The sequence below is a fragment of the Artemia franciscana genome, chromosome 21 (assembly GCF_032884065.1).
Source record: "Artemia franciscana chromosome 21, ASM3288406v1, whole genome shotgun sequence".
In the NCBI taxonomy this organism is placed as follows: domain Eukaryota; kingdom Metazoa; phylum Arthropoda; class Branchiopoda; order Anostraca; family Artemiidae; genus Artemia; species Artemia franciscana.
In genome coordinates this window covers 30,263,901-30,284,493 of record NC_088883.1, presented here as the reverse complement: position 1 = coordinate 30,284,493, position 20,593 = coordinate 30,263,901, and the positions used below count along the sequence as shown (strand labels likewise).

The following is a 20,593-nucleotide window of genomic DNA, read 5'->3' as shown; positions in this document are numbered from 1 at the left end:
ACACGTTTGAAATACGCGGTGTTTTCATTATAATACATGTCAAACCTTATCGTAAAGATGAGGGGGTTAAGAGGGTGGCAACCACTCTCATATCTAATATAATTTATGTTTTTATTAAAGTTTTAAAGTGACATAGAGGTTCAGACTATCTTAATTCTATCCCTATACAATTCCTTTGGAAAACGGCTAACAGTTTTACTTAATCTTTCAAAGTGGCTACGATTTAAAGCTACACTCGTTACCGTGACTTCCAATATTCCAATCCAAGTGCGTAGATTTTTTTGATTAGACTGGGGAAGGACTAGCGACAGATTATTACTAAATATGTGCCTACTGAAAAAAAACTGTTTAGAAATGTGCAATTTAAAGTTGATATTATTTTTCATACACATTTTTTACTTCTAGAAATAGAAGATAAAGCGATACTACCTACCGTCATCTATTACGCCCCAACCTAAGACTCGGACTGTTTTGCCAACAAGAGCCCAATCACTGCTAATGTTACGGGGTTGTTCTTCTTCTGGGTCGATTGTTGTAACACTCTCTGTTACGGTAGTTTCTTCTAGGAAGAAAAAATAAAACGGCATTAAGAAATGTATGGAAAGCATGATTTTCTTAAATAAAATATCTACTCATCTTGTTATATATATAAAAAAATCAAAACAAGGCTCCGAATTTGACTTTGTTATATTATACATGCTTCATTCTTGAAAAAAAAAACACTATTAGTTTGGTTTACCTTTTTGAGTCAGCTTTTTCAGTTTTATTCAAGCTATGACGGTAAAAGTTTAATTTAGGTTTGGCTGATTATGTTAGTTTAGATTAGGTTAGGTTAACTTTGGTTATAAATATCGGAAATGGATTAAAAAGCCAACCCAGGCTGCCCTAACATTGCCCAACCTTGCATTAAATTGAAAAAGTTGACTGGCAACGCTGACTAAATAAAAATAATGATATTTTTATAATGAGAAAGTTGACTGGCAACACTGACAATCAAAAAAGTCAAAACAAGGCTCCGAATTTGACTTTTGTTAAATTATACATGCTTCATTCTTGAAAAAAACACACTATTAGTTATGTTTTTGCTACATAATCCTCGTAAAACCTAGTCTTTTGAGGAAAACGAAATTGCGCAAGTTCATCTTCCACCCCACTCTGTTCATGGCTTCAGTGAGACCCCTCCCCCCCTCAATGATACTCTTGTCCTTTTTCTAACCCGTCTGAAGATCTCTAGGCCTTAATTTGGGTCCTATTTAGTTAATAAAGCAAAATTTTGTCAACCTACCTTAAAAATAAATAAGCTACAAGCTACATAACCTACTATAGATAAGTGTATTTTAAAGCCAAATATACAGACATGAACACGGTACAATAACATAAACAAAAGACACAAATAACATAAACTTTGATCAGCAATCATCATAAACTGCTTAAATGAAACAATGCATTAACCTAATACAAGTAATTAATGCTTGAAGAATGTAATTGAAAAGAACGCTTAACATTCAGAAAAAGACATAGATAAAACATTACATTTACTTTATACTGATATTTTTTTTATTTATTATTTTATTTATTTAACAAAACTTCAAAATACCTAACTATATTGACTTCTCTTTCATTGAACCCTAAAATGTGGTGTCGAAACATATTTTCAATACAGCCTACTGATCCAAATTTGATCGTTCGAATGTGACCTTTAAGTAGTCCAATGGAAGAACTTTATACAGAACTGACCCCAAAATCAAATTTCAAAGTCAGGGGTAGTATTCCTGTGCAGGATACAGGGGTTTAGCTATCTCAACCTCCGGAGAGAAATAGACTATTACAATTTATTATACTCTAAAAATTTACAACCTGAATTATTTATTTGTTAATTTTAAAATGCGGTAAGCTTTACTAAGCTTGTCACACTAAACGTTACAACAATTTGTGACAGCGTTGAAACAAACTCTATGACAGCGTAATACTAACATACAACTCTATGAAAATAACACACTCTATGAGAGAGAAAACATTTATTATTAAACCAAAACAAAAACAGTACCAAAAGCCACCCCTAGAGGTAAAAAATTTGTTCGAGGGGGGGGGGCAAAACTACATTAAAAAATAATACAGGACAAAGAAAAATTTTTATTTATATAGCCAATAGTACGACATAATCGGCACCACAAGCCTTACAACAAACAAATTCAACAATACTAATAAAATTATACCCCTAGAGGCCAGATACAGAATTTTATATTTACAGCCCCCCCCCCCCCCCAAAAAAAATAAGAAAAAAGAACTAAAATTCATACTTAGTAAAAAAGATTTCTTTTGTTTCACTATTGAAAAAAGAAATATTACAATTATTTTTTAAACTCTGATCAAGATTGTTCCAACTTCTAATCTACCTGTGAAGCACAGAAAACGTCAACCGGTTCGAAACAGTCAATGGAATATTAATCCCCCCAGAAGATCGAGTGTCATAATTGTGGATCATGGATCTCAAATTAACTAAACTGTCAAAACATGAAAAATTTGTATACCCTGATGTAGCCTTAAAATAAAAAAAAGTGTATATAAGTCTCGTAGTCCAGAGGCTGATAGTATCCTTATTCGTTCTTAGACGTTCCGCACCGAATCCCGGGGTTGTAGGCCAACCAACAAACTAACAGCATTGTTTTGAGTATTGGGGTCTTCTTATACCAAATATTCAGGGTTTGAGCTGACGTAAGTTTTAGATGTAATTTTTCAGATAACATTTTTAGCTGATTGGAAAAAAATAAGGATGTTTTAGTGCTAGCCACTAGGTCCATAACCCTAAGAACCTTTGTTTTTTTTTTTTTGTTTTTTAGGACAGGGTTATTCTTTACCCAAGGACTTACATCTGAGATTTTCAAATTAATCAGAGGCAAAGAGTAGTAGTTGGCTATTTCTGGGCACCCTAGAAGCCATCATCTTCCCAGAAATGTATGATGTAAATACTTTTGAAGACTACACTGCCTTTCCATGACGATAAATAAAAAGTTCTAATAGGGATAAATCCTTTTAATAGGTAATGATAAAATTCACAAAAATACTAGATATTTCGGTTACCGTTATCAATAGTAATACTAAAACAAAACAGTTATAACATATTATATCGGAACATATTTTTGATTTTCAGACCATTTTATTTTGTTCGATAATGTCTCTTTGATTTCTAGGGACCGGGGCTTAAAGCAAAATTTTCGGAAAACTATTGAAATTAAGAATTCTTTGTAAGAAAATAGGTTTAAAAAGAGATACAAGTGAATTTGGTTTAAACTCAATTTACGATAATTTATTAAAGTCAAATGAATTAAAGTTCCTTTTACCAAATGCGATTAACCTCTGTCCAATTGTTAGTTATCATAATGCTAACGAACCGGATCCAGGAAGGCTAAAGAGACTCGCTTCCTGTTTTGCTTTGAAAAAATAAGGCTTTTTAACAATGTGTAGGTATTTTATTTTGTATATAAATTATCATTTTTTGTCGTTTTATTTAGTATTACTACTGATGACGGTCACTGCATATGTTACCAAAATATCTAGTATTTCTTGTGAAATTTATCATTGTCTTTTAGAAGGATTTATTCCGATTTGAACTTTTTATTTATCAAAAATATAAGTTCCTTCGGGCTTTTTAACAATGTGTAGGTATTTTATTTTGTATATAAATTATCATTTTTAGTTGTTTTATTTATCCCTATTTGAACTTTTTATTTATCAAAAATACAAGTTCCTTTGGGCTCCATGGAACAATCCCAGAAATTTTAGAGCAAATCAGAACACAAGATGAAGCATACCTGAATCTTTTTTTAAAACAATATTCTTAGACTTTTTACATACTTATACTTTATTTTACATATTTTACACTTTTTACATTTCTACACTTACTATTTTACGCTATATTTTTTATATTTTTACACTATTTTGTTTTTACACTTTTTTTTTACCTATCCATGAAAATCAGCAGTCTACAATATTTACGATTATTTCCTCAAGGGTTCAGGTTATGTCTGAAGGCATATTTATTGGATCTTTTTTAATCGACAAAAAAGATCACAGGAGGAAGGCAGTGTGGCCCCTTAAAATTTTTTACCTGTCAAAAGGGAAGTAAGCCTTTTAAATTTAAATTCCCCCTTACAAGTTTCTACAATCTTCCATACCATTAAACGTTGCCAGGAAAGGTCTTTCATCGTACATGGGAGACACTCGACTCTTTACTTAGGCAACGGTATATCGTTGCCCCTGATAAACGAATAAAAAAACTGTCATAAACTGAAGAAAACAGTTCACATGAAAGTTAAGGCTATTTTCAAAAATTAAGCAAAAAATTATGCACACATTTGCGGACATCCTCCTCCATTTAATCTAACGATTTATGTTTCAGGAGGGGTGAGAGCCCCCAGTAATTAAGATAAATTCTACCCGTTGAAAGTCTTCGTGTCAATCTTTACTTTCAGGAGGAACACTTGTTTGGTTTCCACAGAGATTCAATTTATATAGATTCCATATTTCAATTAAATCCCATATTGCATATAGATTCCATTTATAGTTTTCGCAACTCGTCTTACAGCCTAAGAATAAGAAGATCATATATAAATGCTATTTATGCAACCATTCAAAAAATGAAATTACGACCTTAAATATTTTCAGTTTATTCGAGTTAGTTCTCTTATGGCTTTCAAGAGAATGACTGAATTTTTAGGTAAGTCACCGTATCTTTTCACCAGTTTTTGCCAACCTTTGCTTTTGAGTTAGATGATTGAGTTTTCAACGTGTTCTTCTTCCTCTTTCAATTTTTGTTCTTCTTCCTCCTTTTTCTTTGCTGAAGATAGACCATGAACCTCAGTAGGAGAACCCGATCATTTATTTCGTAATTATGGCCTTTATCCTGCTTTTAGGTAACTGAATATGTTTTTAGGGGAATACCACAAACTTTACCTAGATACAATTTAGCTTTGCCAAAGTAAAAAGAAAAATAGGTAAATGATGATTTTTCTTATTCTTTATGTTGGCTAAATTGGGCACAAGAACTGTCATCTTGATGGACTTAGGTTCTAACGATGGGTAGTTCTAAGGTCCAGGACAAGGTCAATTTGGAGACAAAAAATTGGAGGGGAAGAAGGAGAGGAAATTGGAGAAGAAAAACAATGAGTGGCTACCTGTTTGGCGTTTCAGTCTCCTTTTAACTTCTGAGGGTTTGGGAAGGCAAATAGGAGCTATAAACCCTGTAAATATATAAATAATTAAAGCATGAATAGTATGAACTTAAAATATTTTACACATACCCAGAATCAATTAATTTTAAACTATGGAAAAAAGTGACCATGATCATTAAAAGCTTGGCCTATAGTCATTGTCACAAGCCCTTTAGGATGCCAACACTTTAGCAATTAATTCTGATATATACATTGTGGTTGTAGTGGAGGCTGCAACCTAGCAAAGGACAATTAATATTAATGATGTAAAGCAGTATTCTGATGTAATATTAATGATGTAAAGCAGTATTCTGATGTAATATTAATGATGTAAAGCAGTATTCTGATGTAATATTAATGATGTAAAGCAGTATTCTGATGTAATATTAATGATGCAAAGCAGTATTCTGATGTAATATTATGATGTAAAGCAGCATTCTGATGTAATATTAATGATGTAAAGCAGTATTCTGATGTAATATTAATGATGTAAAGCAGTATTCTGATGCAATATGAATGATGTAAAGCAGTATTCTGATGTAATATTAATGATGTAAAGCAGTATTCTGATGTAATATTAATGATGTAAAGCAGTATTCTGATGTAATATTATGATGTAAAGCAGTATTCTGATGTAATATTAATGATGTAAAGCAGTATTCTGATGTAATATTAATGATGCAAAGCAGTATTCTGATGTAATATTATGATGTAAAGCAGCATTCTGATGTAATATTAATGATGTAAAGCAGTATTCTGATGTAATATTAATGATGTAAAGCAGTATTCTGATGTAATATTAATGATGTAAAGCAGTATTCTGATGTAATATTAATGATGTAAAGCAGTATTCTGATGTAATATTAATGATATAAAGCAGTATTCTGATGTAATATTAATGATGTAAAGCAGTATTCTGATGTAATATTAACGATATAGCTAAAGTATTTCCGGAACAACATATATATATATATATATATATATATATGTATATATATATATATATATATATATATATATACATATATATATATATTATATATATATATATATATATATATATATATATATATATATATATATATATATATATATATATATATATATATATATATATATATACATATATATATATATATATATGTATATATGTATATATGTATATATGTATATATGTATATATATATATATATATATATATATATATATATATATATATATATATATATATATATATATATATATATATATATATATATATATATATATATATATATATATATATATATATATATATATATATATATATAATTAAAAAAAACAAGGTTTTTTTTAACTGAAAGTAAGGAGCGACATTTAAAACTTAAAACGAACAGAAATTACTCCGTATATGAAAGGGGCTTTTCCTCCTCAACACCCCGCGCTTTACGCTAAAGTTTGACTCTTTCTCTTAACTCTACTTTTAAAACGTTAAAAAACTTTAGTGGTTTTAAAACATTAAAAAACTTTAGTTTTTTTTAAAAACTAAAGTTTTAAAAAAAACTTTAGCCCTCCAATTTTTTCATTACTTAAAAAGGCAGCCAGAACTTTAAATTTTTTACGAATGTTTTCATTAGTAAAAATATACGTAAATTACGAATTAACTTACGTAACGAACTTCTATATTCGTATGTTTTTATTACGTATATGAGGGGGTTCACCCCCTCGTCAATACCTCGCTCTTAACACTAAAGCTTAAATTTTGTCCCAATTCCTTAAGAATGACCCCCTGAATCACAAAGGTCGTAGAATAAATAGTTGAAATTACTAAGAATACTTTAGCGTAAAGAGCGAGGAATTACGAGGAGGTGAACCCCTCATATGCGTAATAATTTTTGTTCGTTTTAAGTTTTAAATCTGCTCCTTACTTTCAGTTGAAAAAACTTTTCATATTTATTTTTTCATTGTTTTTTTAAATAAGGCTAGAAAACCTTGCACCCCCTTCACTGAAATTCTCTTCCTCCATGAAAAATTCCTCCATGGAAAGATCCTCCCAGGTACCCCCTCCCCCGAAACAAAAAGTCCCCCTGAAAACGTCTGTACATTTCCCAATAACCATTACTATATGTAAACACTGGTCAAAATTTGTAACTTACAGCCCCTCCCACAGGGACTGTGGAGGAGTAAGTCGTTCCCAAAGACACAGTTATTAGGTTTTTTGACTATGGTGAATAAAATGGCTATCTCATAATTTTGATCCGGTGACCTTGGGGAAAAATGAGCGTGGGCATTGGAGATGCTCTCCAATTTTTTTGGTCACTTAAAAAGGGCACTATAACTTTTAACTCCCGTTAGAATGAACCCTCTTGCAATATTCTAGGACCACTAGGTCGATACGATCACCCCTGGGAAAAAATAAAATTTAATAAAAATAAACACTTACGTCTTCTGGCATAAAATACGAATATCCACATTTTTGTAGATAGGAGTTTGAAACTTCTACAGTAGGGCTCTCTGATACGCTGAATGCGATAGTGTGATTTTCGTAAAGATTACATGACTTTTAGGAGGTGTTCATCCCTATTTTCTAAAATAAGGCAAATTTTCTCGGGCTCATAACTTTTGATGGGTAAGACTAAACTTGATGAAATTTATATATTTAAAATCAGCATTAAAATGCTATTCTTTTGATGTAACTATTGGTATCAAAATTCCGTTTTTTAGAGTTTCGGTTACTATTGAGCCGGGTTGCTCCTTACTACAGTTTGTTATCACGAACTGTTTGATCACTTCTCCTCAAAAATTCTGAAAACAATTTTTAAGATTCTAAAATACTTATATTATTCCTAAAGGTACTTCATTTTCCTTTACCCTCACCATCCCCCTCCATATGTCCGAATTTGGCGATATGTTTCTATAAAATATCTTTGCAAAAATAAGCTGTTGCTAAAAGTTACGACAACAAAACTGCTTTTCATGTGCCAACATATATTTACATTAGCAAAGTGAGAGGGACAGAAATTGAGGGATATGCATAGAGACGAAGAGAGAAGAAAAGAAAAATTGAGGAAGACTTACTTGAAAATTTCACAGGCTTAACTAGTCTGACAAGAGCAATATCGTGGTTCAAAGGGGTTGGTACGTTAAACTCAGGGTAGATGACAACTTCAGAAATAAGGCTGAATATCTGTGTTGTATCCACTTTGAATAAGTTTTGGTCCCCCAAGAGAACCCCCACATCTGAGATGTTACGACTGCAATAAAAAGAAGTAATCTCATGAAATCAAGGAATTTTTAAGTCTTGGAAATTTATCCCCCGTAATTACAAATTAGTTTTCCGCTAAATCTGGATAAAAGTTAATATTTATTGTCATTTAATATTTTTTCTCGAAAAAGTTTCTTTATAATTATCACTATATATTTTAGACTTCGGTTGCTGTGGACTTAAGTTTGACCTTTCATTGGCTGCTCTACGGCTGCAACCTGACTTATATTGACATTAATTCTAGAAGACTAGGTATGGTGTTTTTAAAAAACAGATACAGTTTAGGGAGGGTTTGAAGTTTCTTATTTGGAAAAACATAAATTACAAATAGAATTGAGACACTCTAGAGCATTATTTAATAGAGCACTCCTAAACCTTTTCGTTTTTTTTAATAGCTGTCTATATATCTCCTTGAGGAGGAGCCTACGAGGTCCTACTTTTTTCAGATTGCAACGCAAGAAGTTCCACCTTTTGGAATTTCTGCTAATCTGAAGATAAGCAGATATAGAAAATAGAAACATAAATACTTTCAGATACAATAAGCAGCAGTGAGAATGCAGTCAATCAAAATAAATAATTGCTTGTGGACAAATGTGGATTTTGTTGTTTTTTATTATATTTTGCACGGCTCCACCACAAGTGATGATATGCCGCTAGTCCTGGTAATTATCTCACTTTTTATTTTTGAGTTATTTGTTGTATCCTCTCTTGAACCCCACATGAGAAGAATTTTCCAGGACTATCTCTGCTGGCGCTCATTCCACGCTCCGATGGATCACAGGTTTTAGCAGTGGATGAATCTCTGAATTCGATTCGAAAGACTACCCACTCCCCCAAAAAAATAATTGTGGGTGTAAAGAAAACTTTTTCGTTAATTAAACATATTCATAACCGTTGGGCATTCAACAGACTATCCATGTCTTACAGAGTTCTTTTTTTAAAATTTGAAGTCTTTGAATTGAATTGTTCTTTGTCTTAAAAGTAACTGTCTATTTTTGTTTACGAAGGGACGCACGAGATGTATCCATTTTGTGATACAAAAAGTCCCAAGATTTTGACGTTATTTTACTCTAAATTTATACTAAAATGGACACACACACACACACACACACACACACACACACACACACACACACACACACACACACACACACACATATATATATATATATATATATATATATATATATATATATATATATATATATATATATATATATATATATATATATATATATCTTGTATATGTATATAAAAATAAGTTGTCTGTATGTGTGTGTGTGTGTGTCGAGTGACGTCATGTTTGTGTGTCGACTGACGTCATGTTTGTCGACTGACGTCATTATAAGGATTGAGCTGTATGCGTCATGAAGTTGTTTGTCGACTGACGTCATGTTTGTCAACTGATGAAATTACATACCGGGACACAAATGACGACCGGGACACAGGGAATATAAATGACGACCGGGAACCTCAAAGAGTAATTACAGATTGGGACACCCGGACACAAATCACGACCGGGACACAGGGAATATAAATGACGACCGGGACACAGGGACACAACTACAACGGGGACGCCGGGGGCACAGGCGGGATATATAAATGACGACCGGGACACAGGGATTGTTCGAATAGAAATTACAGACCGGGGCACCGGGACACAGGGAATATAAATGACGACCGGGACACTCAAAGAGAAATTACAAACTGGGACACCGGGACACAGGGAATATAAATGACGACCGGGACACAGGGACACATCATTAGAATAATGAGGTATAGATCTGAATACGGATTGTTTTTCCCATGGACAATTATATGTTGCATGTTCAAGAGTCAGTAAACCTGACAATCTATCTATATGCACAGACAATGGGACAGCGAAGAATGTTGTATATTAGCATGTTTTACGTAGTTAAAAACATATATATATATATATATATATATATCTCTATTCACAGGTGGGACACAGGGACACAACTACAATGGCGCGTAACTAATATGGCGCGTAACGACTTACGCACGCGGGGGGGCTTGGGGGCGCGAAGCGCCCCACCAACTAGGTGTTGGGGTGGCGCGAAGCGCTTTTTCATTGGGCCTTTAATTTTTGCCTCTGCTTGTCTTTTGTCCCTTTGTTTCTTTTAATTGTTCAGGTGGTGGGACAAAGACTTCTTTTTTTTCCAACAATTTATCTAGTCCAGGTTTCTTATTTTTAAATGTATGGTAGGCATTGATGACCTTATCCATGTTAAAATCCAAAACCTAATAATCATCGCCATCATTTTCAATTTGTTTGGTTCGTTTTACCTGACCTTATCCATGCCAAAATCCAAAACCTAATAACCATCGCTATCATTTTCAATTCGTTTTGTTTGTTTTACCTCTGTTTGTCTTTCGTCATTATGAAATATATATCGCCGAACCTTTTTTTTTCGCAGAGGTAAGGTAGGCATTGATGAGCTTATGCATGTCAAAATCCCGAACCTAATCATCATCACTATCATTATTAATTTTGACACGTTTCGATTCTCGCTATCCAGGTTGATTTATACTGACTCGCTCACATGTTTGGTGTCGCATGTCTTCTAATTGCGCAAGTCTTAGCTTTTCATTTTCATTTTTGACTTGTTCACATACCCGGTGTTGTATGTCTTCTAACCGCGTGTTTCATTGCTCTTCATTTTAATTTTTGACACTCCACCACTGTTCTTCTAACCACGTGTGTACAAGATCTTCATTTTCATTTTTGACTCACTTACATACTCAGTGTCGCATGTCTTCTAACCGCGTGTTGCTTTGCTTTTCATTTTCATTTCTGACACGCCGCTACTTTTCTTTTAACCACACGTGTCTTCGCTCTTCATTTTCATTTTTGACACGCTCTATTGGTCGTTTCTGCATATCTTCTAACAGCTATTGTTAAAATAGAGTCCAGAGATAAAATGGCAATACGCCTTTGAGATGGATATATTATACATGAAAGTAGACACAATCTAGTTTGGGATTAACTATGAATGTATTTTATTTTAGAACACCTTTCCAAAACACCAATTTTCCCTTTAAATATGGAGCCGTTTTCGAGAAAAAACAAATAAATAAATACATAAATACACAATTATTGATCACTCATAAAGATAGTATATATATATATATATATATATATATATATATATATATATATATATATATATATATATATATATATATATATAACATTAATATACACATTATAAAAAACAAAATCATTTGTCTCTCCAGAAACTGTGTTTCTTCGTTAAACTAGTTCTGTGGCTCTTTATTAGTTAACCTGATTACTTAACCTGGCTGTAAATAGAGAGGGCTTTTTATTCCAGAAATGAGGAACGATGTGATTGGCTAGCAAAAATACATCACGAAATAAGCAAATGTAATTAAAACACCTATTTTAGCACAGAAACGAAGGGACGTTCATCTCTCTTTTTTGGTACATACCTTGAAATACAATGAGCAGCAGTGAGAATCCAATCCGGGGAGACAACTGTACCACCGCAGATTAAGCAGTACTGGCGTGTACCGTAGCGAGTATCTCCGCAGCGATAAATCATCGCAACCTTAAAAGTAAACATTAATGGTTAGGTGAATAGTTCCGGCAGTTTATAATATAGCACAATACTCATGTAGAAACAATACTTGTATATCATTGTAATTTAATAACCTTGACTTTCTATTAGCAATAATTTGCTGCATTGAAAAAAGTCGAGATAATTATTTTAAAAGATACCTGGTTGAAAGGCTGCCAACAGGGTTTTCTAAAACCACCAATTCTGAAACTCAGCACCAGGCATGTACTCAAGAATTTCTTAGGCGGGAAGGGTGAATAACAAAACAAATCGATAATTTTAATAAGAAGTGCCGGAGGGATAGGCCCCAAGATTCCCCTAAGTGCGTCTCTGCCCTGGGCGCATTTGTATTTAAGGAGCCTAGGTTTCACTGCATCTAAGAAAATTAGAACATTTTAGATCTAAAAATAGTAAACCTTAGCAATTCCAGTCCTAGTTATATATGTTAGAGCTAAAGCTTGAATACATTCCTTCTGCCTTACGCAAACGTATTACTGACGATTGGCTAAAAATGCTACAAAAGTAGAATATTGCTCATCGGTATTTTTTTCATTGATAGTTGAGTTTAAGATAGGACCACTACTGACTAAGAAATATTGTTTCTTTTTTAATTAGAGGCAACCCATAATTTTTTTTTTTGTTAATGTTGTCGGTATTGTTGTTCATTGGATGTTTATCAGCCACTACTAACAAGTCTTTCAAGTTCGAAAGTGGCTGATGTGGCTCTTTTGTATATTGTTGATATGTATAATAAAAATGTCTCTCTCTCTCTCTCTCTCTCATAACCATTAATCTGAAAGGAGAATTTTACTGCAAGAGTATCTAAGAGTTCCGTTACAATCATACAATCACAGAGTTAGATAAAACATTGAACATATTTTGAATTTTTATTAGTCTGAACAACCTAACATATCTAATTAGAAACCTTAGAAACAGCAGGTTTCAATTCCTACTATTATGGCTTGCAATGGCAATAACTCCGCCCCTTTAGCGCAAGGGCCCTTGTATAAATGAGATCCTCTCTGTCACCCTACCCAATCATCCAATTCTAACAATCTTTTTGTCAAGGTCATAGCTAAAGATTGTTACGTCCTAACCATCGACTAAGTGAAGTAACACCCTTATTAGTTGCAAAATTTCTGGACATAATACACTTGCGACATTTCAAAATACAGTTGGTGTCCAATCCAAATTTAAATTTATGTCTAAAGTTAATTTCATACTTTTACAAGTTAAGGCTCAATTTAAACCTATATAGTAGATAACACGATGACTTTACCGTTCATTCATTATGAGGCGAACTTCATCATTATGAGACTCGGCATAAAGACCAGCGTATTTCTTCTCGAATTATAACGGAGCGATCGAGATTTTCACCAAGGAACATGGTAACAAGCGCATGGAGAAAATTGCATACTGTTTATGATGATACTAAATCATTTAATATAATAAGACATGAACTTTTAAATTTTTTCCTAGAAACTTTTCACCATTAATTTTTTTTAATCTTTTTTTTCTCTAAGGATTTTTTTTCAAACATTTTTTTTTTATTGGATCTTCAACTAGTATTATTTACGTTGTAAATATTGATGGGGTCACCACAATCACGAGCTCTGTCTCTCCGTAGTGACCCAGTGTATTTTATTTGTTATGCGTATCATATTAATAAATTGAATTGAATTGAAAAAAAAAAAAAAAATCTTAACGACCTTAAAAGTTTAAGAAGTCATAGCACAAAGGAGGTCATTATAAAAAAAAAAAAAACTGTTGCAAAGCTAGATTTTCTTCTTCTTTAACTGTCAAACTTTCATTTTATGACTATAATACACGTATTTTTAGAGAATTTCTGGTTCTCTTTTAGTAACAATATGTAGTTTTTCAGATGCTGAATCTAATCCAATATATTTAGTCAGTTTAAACCAGACATATGCATTGAAGTGATTAGTGCTATGTAAGAGAATATAACACCGGTGCGGTTAAGGTAGGAAATAAGATTGAAAGCTAGTTTCGTATTAAATCAGGAGTTAGGCAGGGTTGTGCTCTATCCCCATTTATATGGATCATATTGACTGACTTTGTCTTAAAGAACACAGGAAAGACGGTGGGAGAACACGGAATATAATGGGGAAGAAAAAATCTCCTTGACTCTTAGATGAAGCATCTTAGATGAACGTGTGATCAAGGAAAATGTATTTTTAAGAGGTTTTTCGAGTTCAAGGTGCTAGAATAGGCTTAAAAATTAATGTCAAGGAAACTAAGTCACAAAGGCTAGGAATAAGTGAAAATGAAAAGGTGACGTAGGGTAACAAAAATATTGATTAGATTGGCAGCTTCACTTACCTTGGTAGTTTTATTAGTAAAGATGTTCGGTGCCGCGAAGATGAAGATAGAATAACCATGGTGTTTCTTTCACAGCTGAAATAGTTTGGAAGAATAGGAAGATTAGTCTGTGATCCAGGATTTGAATACTGGAAGCTACAGTGGTGACAGCGATCAAATATGGTTCTGAAGCATGGGTGCTCAAAAAGACGGAGGAAGATTTGCTAGATGTTTTCCAGAAAAATTGAATACGGATTTTTCGGGCACCCGATTGACTAACCGTATTTTTCAAATAGCAGGCCGTACGAAAAACTAGATTTAATCCCACTTTCCAGGACCATAATGAGAGAAAGGTTGAAATGGCTAGGGCACGTTCTGCAGATGAAGGATGACAGATTGGCAAAGATTGTTCTCTTCGGCTAACCATATAAGGCTAAACGGAAAACAGTCGTCCACGGTTGCGATGTGATGATGTTGTAAAGAAAGATTTAAGGGACATGGGATTCCAAGGAGGGTGTAAAGAGGGAGGCTTTGAATATACTGGGATGGAGGAGGAGCTTGCATAGTTGTGTTGCCCCATGCGGCTTGGTACTGCTGTGAGTTAATAGCAGTAGTAGTAACAGTTTCCATATTCTGATTTCAAACCCCTTGAGTGATTCTAAGCGTCACAAGTTAATAGGGATCTAGTTTAAATACTGACCAATATAAAAAAGAAGAAAACCTTTCGTCATGTGGTGGTGCAGTGGGTTTGACCTTAGCTTGGTGATACGGGACCCAGAGATCGAATCATGCTGCAGGAATACACTGCAGGGCCGACGCAGGGACCTTAGTAGTCAAGAACCGTCGTTAATCCGGTATAATACAATACAGAAGAAAACCTTTTACCAATCAAATATTCAGGAGGTATTTCCAGAAGCATTTACGAACAAATGCTCCAATAATTTTTTCGGCACAAGAAATTTATTATAAGGGCACGGTAGCAAAAATTATTAATTTAAACTTTAAATGAAAATTTTAATTTAAATTTAATTTAATTTGAATTTGAATTTTAATCATAACTTTAAACTTTAAATGAACCGAATGAGAACTTACAGCCCACGGATATTCATTCGCACCAACAGCTTCTGAGCCAACAAGTCTTGTTGACACCTCAGGAGAATTCGGTACACCACATCGACCGTTCCAATCATTCCTGTAAAAAGTGAATAGCTTATATTGGTAATATTATCATTAGAAATCAGAAACAGAGGGCTCAAAATTGAGCAATTTCTGAAGCAGCATTGAAGCTTTTTGACATTGAGGTATTTCTGAATCTTATTATTATAGCTGATCAAGAGACAGTACCAAAGGACCGAGCTTCTCTCGATGAAAAGAACACATTACACACACATATATATATATATATATATATATATACATATATATATATATATATATATATATATATATATATATATATATATATATATATATATATATTCAAAAAAACTGTAATTTTATTTTATTTAATGCGCTGTAGACAGCAAAACCAATGGGGTATTGGACGTCTGGGTATATTCACATGTAAATTTTTTCTCAATTAACTAAGGCTCTAAACGAATTTCCCCAAAGTCGCGACCGATCTAGATCAGTTTTACGCACCAGAAAACGAATATTTTCCTAATTACTAATTACTCGGTCCTCTGGTACATAAATTGTAATTGCAATTCTTCTGCCACGAATGCGTGGCATTTAATACGAACCATTTAAGAATCTGAGACTGACTTCACAGCTATCTTTTTCTAAAAGCTCGAGATCAACTAATATGTCAATTAAAAAATTGCGCGTTGAGACTCCTCCTACTTATGCTCAAGGCTTTCTAACAGGGGGTTCTAATATCAGTCAGCAGAAGATTTATTGAACTTAAGGGGACTGGGACGGGATCCAGACATTATAGTCAATCTGTGAAAAGCGTCAGAAACTGAATTTTGACTTGGCTCGGTTTAGTACCTTTGACTTTGAAATACCTCAGCAAGCTAAAATCAGATGTTTATAGTGCCTAGATGAAAAAGGATCTTAAACTTGTAGAGTTAGAAAAAATAAAGAATAAAAACCAAAAAAAAAAAGATATTAAATATAATGCCACAAACATAATGTAATACTCTTTGGTTTTTTATTATGTTAAAGGACTCCTCCTTATCCTAAGGAGGATAAGGAGGTCCTTTTTTATTATATTAAAGGACCCCTTTAAGGTCTAGGAGGATAAGGAGGTCCTTTTTTATTATATTAAAGGACCCCGACCACCTTCCAAAAATATGACCTCCTCTGGGTGTTACTAAATGGGATCACTCTTGTTTTTATGTTCATTCTCTATCAATGTGTTTTTACCAAACCCAATCTACCAGGATATATCCCCAGGGACCTATCTAGTTCATCTGGTCTCGTACACCCTAGTGTGAGATAGGTGGTGACACCTACCTAGCTTTCTGGGAGATATCTTTTCTTCCAGTTTTTATACGAAAGATTCAACAATAGAATATCATTTTATTCTTTTTGGTTGTCATTAATGTATAGTTAGGAATAAAGATACGAGTCCATCAAGAGGGCATTTGCGAGAAGAAAGGAATATTTATCTACATAATATTATCAGGACTTTGTTCTTGGTTAAATAACATACCCTTTTAAAGGTCGTGAGTAAAAACAGCAGCATCCCTCTTTTCCGTACGTGTAAATCAATCAATCAATCGTTTAAATACGTGTAAATCAATGAATTAAATCTCGAAAACAGCGGGTCTACAGCCAATAGGAAGAAATAGAAGAAGAAGAAAAATAAATTCCGTATTTCAGGTGTATGCAGAAAGGCGTCTTCGGTGGTGAAAACAAAAACTAATAATTTAAACAAGGAGAATATAAAATAAAAAAGTAAATAGTGTGAAATCAAAAGAACATAAAAAGACTAGAAATTTTATTTACTTACATTTTGGATTGTTTCCTTTTTAAAATTGTTATGGTTTCAATATAGAATTTTGATAATTATAAGCAAGATAGTGGTTAATATTATTGATAGCACAATTATTATAGGCCATCCCACCCTGTCTTGCTAACTTGCTTTTAAATTCTTTAAGTGAAAAATAAATAAATATTAGTTATACGACAATAGCCGGTGTTCTTATCTGGGTAGGCTCCCAGCAAGCTCATTTAGCCTTAGACCAACATCCGGGATTCCACAGAACGACACGAGATTTCGATTTATAAATCAATTGTCAAAATACCAAAAAAATGGGGAAACTGGAAATAAGACGAAGTAAGTGAACTTTTTTCTGGAAAACGGGGTAATTTCTAGAAAGAAAGAAAACCGAATTTCTTTAGACTAGATGCAATTTAGTAAGACACTTTTTATCACATCTACCCCGATCTACCATATTTTTCTTTTTACAGTTGTCGATGGCAATGGTCCAGAAAGTTTCTAGCGTTCTGGCGTCACTGTACAAGCAGCAATAGAATCAGCGTGTTAGTCAAACAGTTCGTGGTAACCAACTGTAAGAAAGGAGTGACTCGGCTCAATAGTAATTGAAACTCTTAAAAAAAAGAGAAGAAATTTTGACAGTAATTAATACATCAAAAGAATTGGCTTTTTATGCTGTTCCAAATATATAAAATTCATTAAGTTTTAATGGTACTCACTAAAAGCAACGAGGCTGGAAAATTTACCTGATTTTCAAAAAAGAGGAGAAGCAACCCCAAAAAGTCTTAATGCACCCCCCCCTAAAAGTACCCTTTAAAGTAATCTAAATGAAAATTATGGCACCGGGTTCAGCATATCCGAGAAACCAAATTGCAGTTATTTGACGACTGCTATCTATAAAGAGCGGAATTTCATATTTTCTACCAGAAGGAAGATTATGGATGCGTGTTTATTTGTTGTTTTTTCCATCTTGTTAATCATGGCCTGTAATCAGAACATAATCAGGATAATCAGGACATACCACAAATATAATGTAATGCTCTTGCTTTTTTTTCACAAGTAGCTTTTTCTGTCCCAGAACTTGAATGTAATATTATGTTAAAGGCTCGTTAGAACAGAAATTAAAAGCTCTAGCGCCTCTTCTATGTGAAAAAAGATATTGGAGGTTAAATAGCCCACTCCCGAGCCCCTTTTTCCCAAAAGACGCCAAATAAAAATTTTGAAATAGCCATTTTGTTCAGCATAATTCAGAAGTCCAATAACTATGTTTCTGGGGATGACACAAAGCCATAATTCTTCTAGGAAAAAGGGTGTAAACTAAGCAATTTGCTCATTGTTGACATTTAATATTTGTTATTAGGAAGTGTTTTGGATTTCTCTGGGAGGGCATGTTCTGTGGGGGTAGTTCCCATGACGAGAACGTTTCCAGGGGAAATTTTCTAGGGAAAACTTTACACAGGAAGGGATTTTCTGGTATGATTTGAAAAATGGCCAGAAATTAAATTTTAGAAACATAAATTAAATAAATAAAAAAAGCAAGCTTTTCTATTGGAAGTAACGAGCAGCATTAAAACTTAAAACTAACAGAAATTACTCAACTTGTGAGGAGGCTTCCCCTTCTTCAATCCTTGCTCTTTACACTGAAGTCTTACAGTTGTTTGATAATACAGTTAATTCACGTTCAACAGCCCCTGTATTTCACCAATTTTTCTTAAAGAATTGTCACGAAATATCAAATTCTAGCGTAAAGACCGAGGGTTCATGAAGGGGGGGGGGGTTGAGTTCCCCTCATACACGGAATAAATTCTGTTCACTTTACGTTTCAATGCTGTTCCTTTTTTCAAATCGGAAAAACTTGTTTTGTTTGTTTTTAATTTATTCTCGTGTTACTGTTGTTTTTAATTTAGTCGAAGTGTGACTGAACATTTTTCCTCGTTTGAGCCAAGGCAAAAAACTTTGCTATTATATTAATTATTATTATTATTAATTTGTTAATTTGCTATTATTATTAATTTGCTATTTTGTAAAAACCTTCGCTTTCCTAGAATATTGTTCAGAACTGAATTACTTTCATAATTCGTTCCAAATACTGGTTGATTTTAATGGCGAAATTATTCGAATCACTTGCTAGTTTAAAAACTCACCCAGCTTGAGCTCTTTCATTACATAATGGTGGAAGCTGAGGGTTAGTTGACTTAATCCTCTGAAACGCTCTTGCTAAAGCTAAAAAATAAAAACAAAATTCAGTTCACTTTGCTAAAATATAATTTTGAAAATTTGGATAATATTAGTTCTAATGTTTCATTTATCTTAGATTAAACAAGCTCACGTCATTGAAAATAATCTAGGAAATTTGGAGAATTTTTGAAGGACTCCAATACAGTTAGTTGAAACAGGGCAAGCTCATAAAAGAAAAATTTTTAAAAATTTCACTGTTAACTAATGAAAATTTCAATTTACAATTAGCCATGCGCAGACTAAGTTTATATTAGTGTTGCGAACACGGTATAATCGTACTGTTTTTGGTATAATTTATATGTCCTGGTACAATTTAGTACATTTGGAAGTTTTTTGGTCCAATACAAGTTTTCATATACGATAGGATGTATTTGTTCCTTTTTAGTCATGTAGTTGTTAAGGTTTTGATTCATCACATATTTTCGGCAAAATTTTAACCAACTATTCAGATGGTGCAAATTAATATCTTCTGGCACAATTTTGTCGTAAAATTGGCACAGTTTATTTCAAAACGTTGGTAATGGTGGTTCATACTCTACTTAGTCTTCGATTCTATACTTCTTATGGAAAAAGCCCGTTTCTTGTATATTTGCTTCAACGCTAAACAACACTAAAAACAAAACTAAACAGTTTCGTTTTTTAGTCTCTCTCTCTCTCTCTCTCTCTCTCTCTCTCTCTCTCTCTCTCTCTCTCTCTCTCTCTCTTTCTTAGTTTGCACCGTATGTTTTAATTTATGGAGGGTTAACTTGTTGGGAAAGTTTTCAAAAATTCAAGAATTTTTTAATTCTTAGTAATTTTATACTAAGATATTAATAAAATACTAATTTTTTAGCGTTAAAGCAATTTTTACTCTAGGTTTGATGTTGAAATATTAAGCATTGTTCTCTTTTTATTCACATTAGTTTTTAATTATATTAGATACTTCAAGTGTTATGCAGTAATAATAATGTAGTATAATGTGTAGTAATAATTCAGTAATAATAAATATAGTAATAAAAATGAAGTAAAATCATGATAATATTATAATAGTGACAATGGT

At 33.0% G+C, this 20,593-nt stretch overlaps 1 protein-coding gene across 2 annotated transcripts in view; it reads right to left on the bottom strand.

The window, feature by feature from the left end:
* The window catches only part of LOC136040848 (ovochymase-1-like), a 51,472-nt gene that overhangs the window by 13,459 nt on the left and 17,420 nt on the right, over window positions 1–20,593 (bottom strand). Inside the window, exons 6-11 of one of the 2 annotated variants that reach the window (XM_065725213.1) lie at window positions 19,461–19,539; window positions 15,465–15,564; window positions 11,926–12,044; window positions 8,268–8,443; window positions 5,175–5,240; window positions 434–562 (exon numbers count right to left, since the gene is read on the bottom strand). In XM_065725213.1, the coding sequence (XP_065581285.1) occupies window positions 434–562; window positions 5,175–5,240; window positions 8,268–8,443; window positions 11,926–12,044; window positions 15,465–15,564; window positions 19,461–19,539 (669 nt within the window). The remainder of the gene's footprint in view (window positions 1–433; window positions 563–5,174; window positions 5,241–8,267; window positions 8,444–11,925; window positions 12,045–15,464; window positions 15,565–19,460; window positions 19,540–20,593) is intronic. The other variant, XM_065725214.1, reaches the window with a different exon arrangement.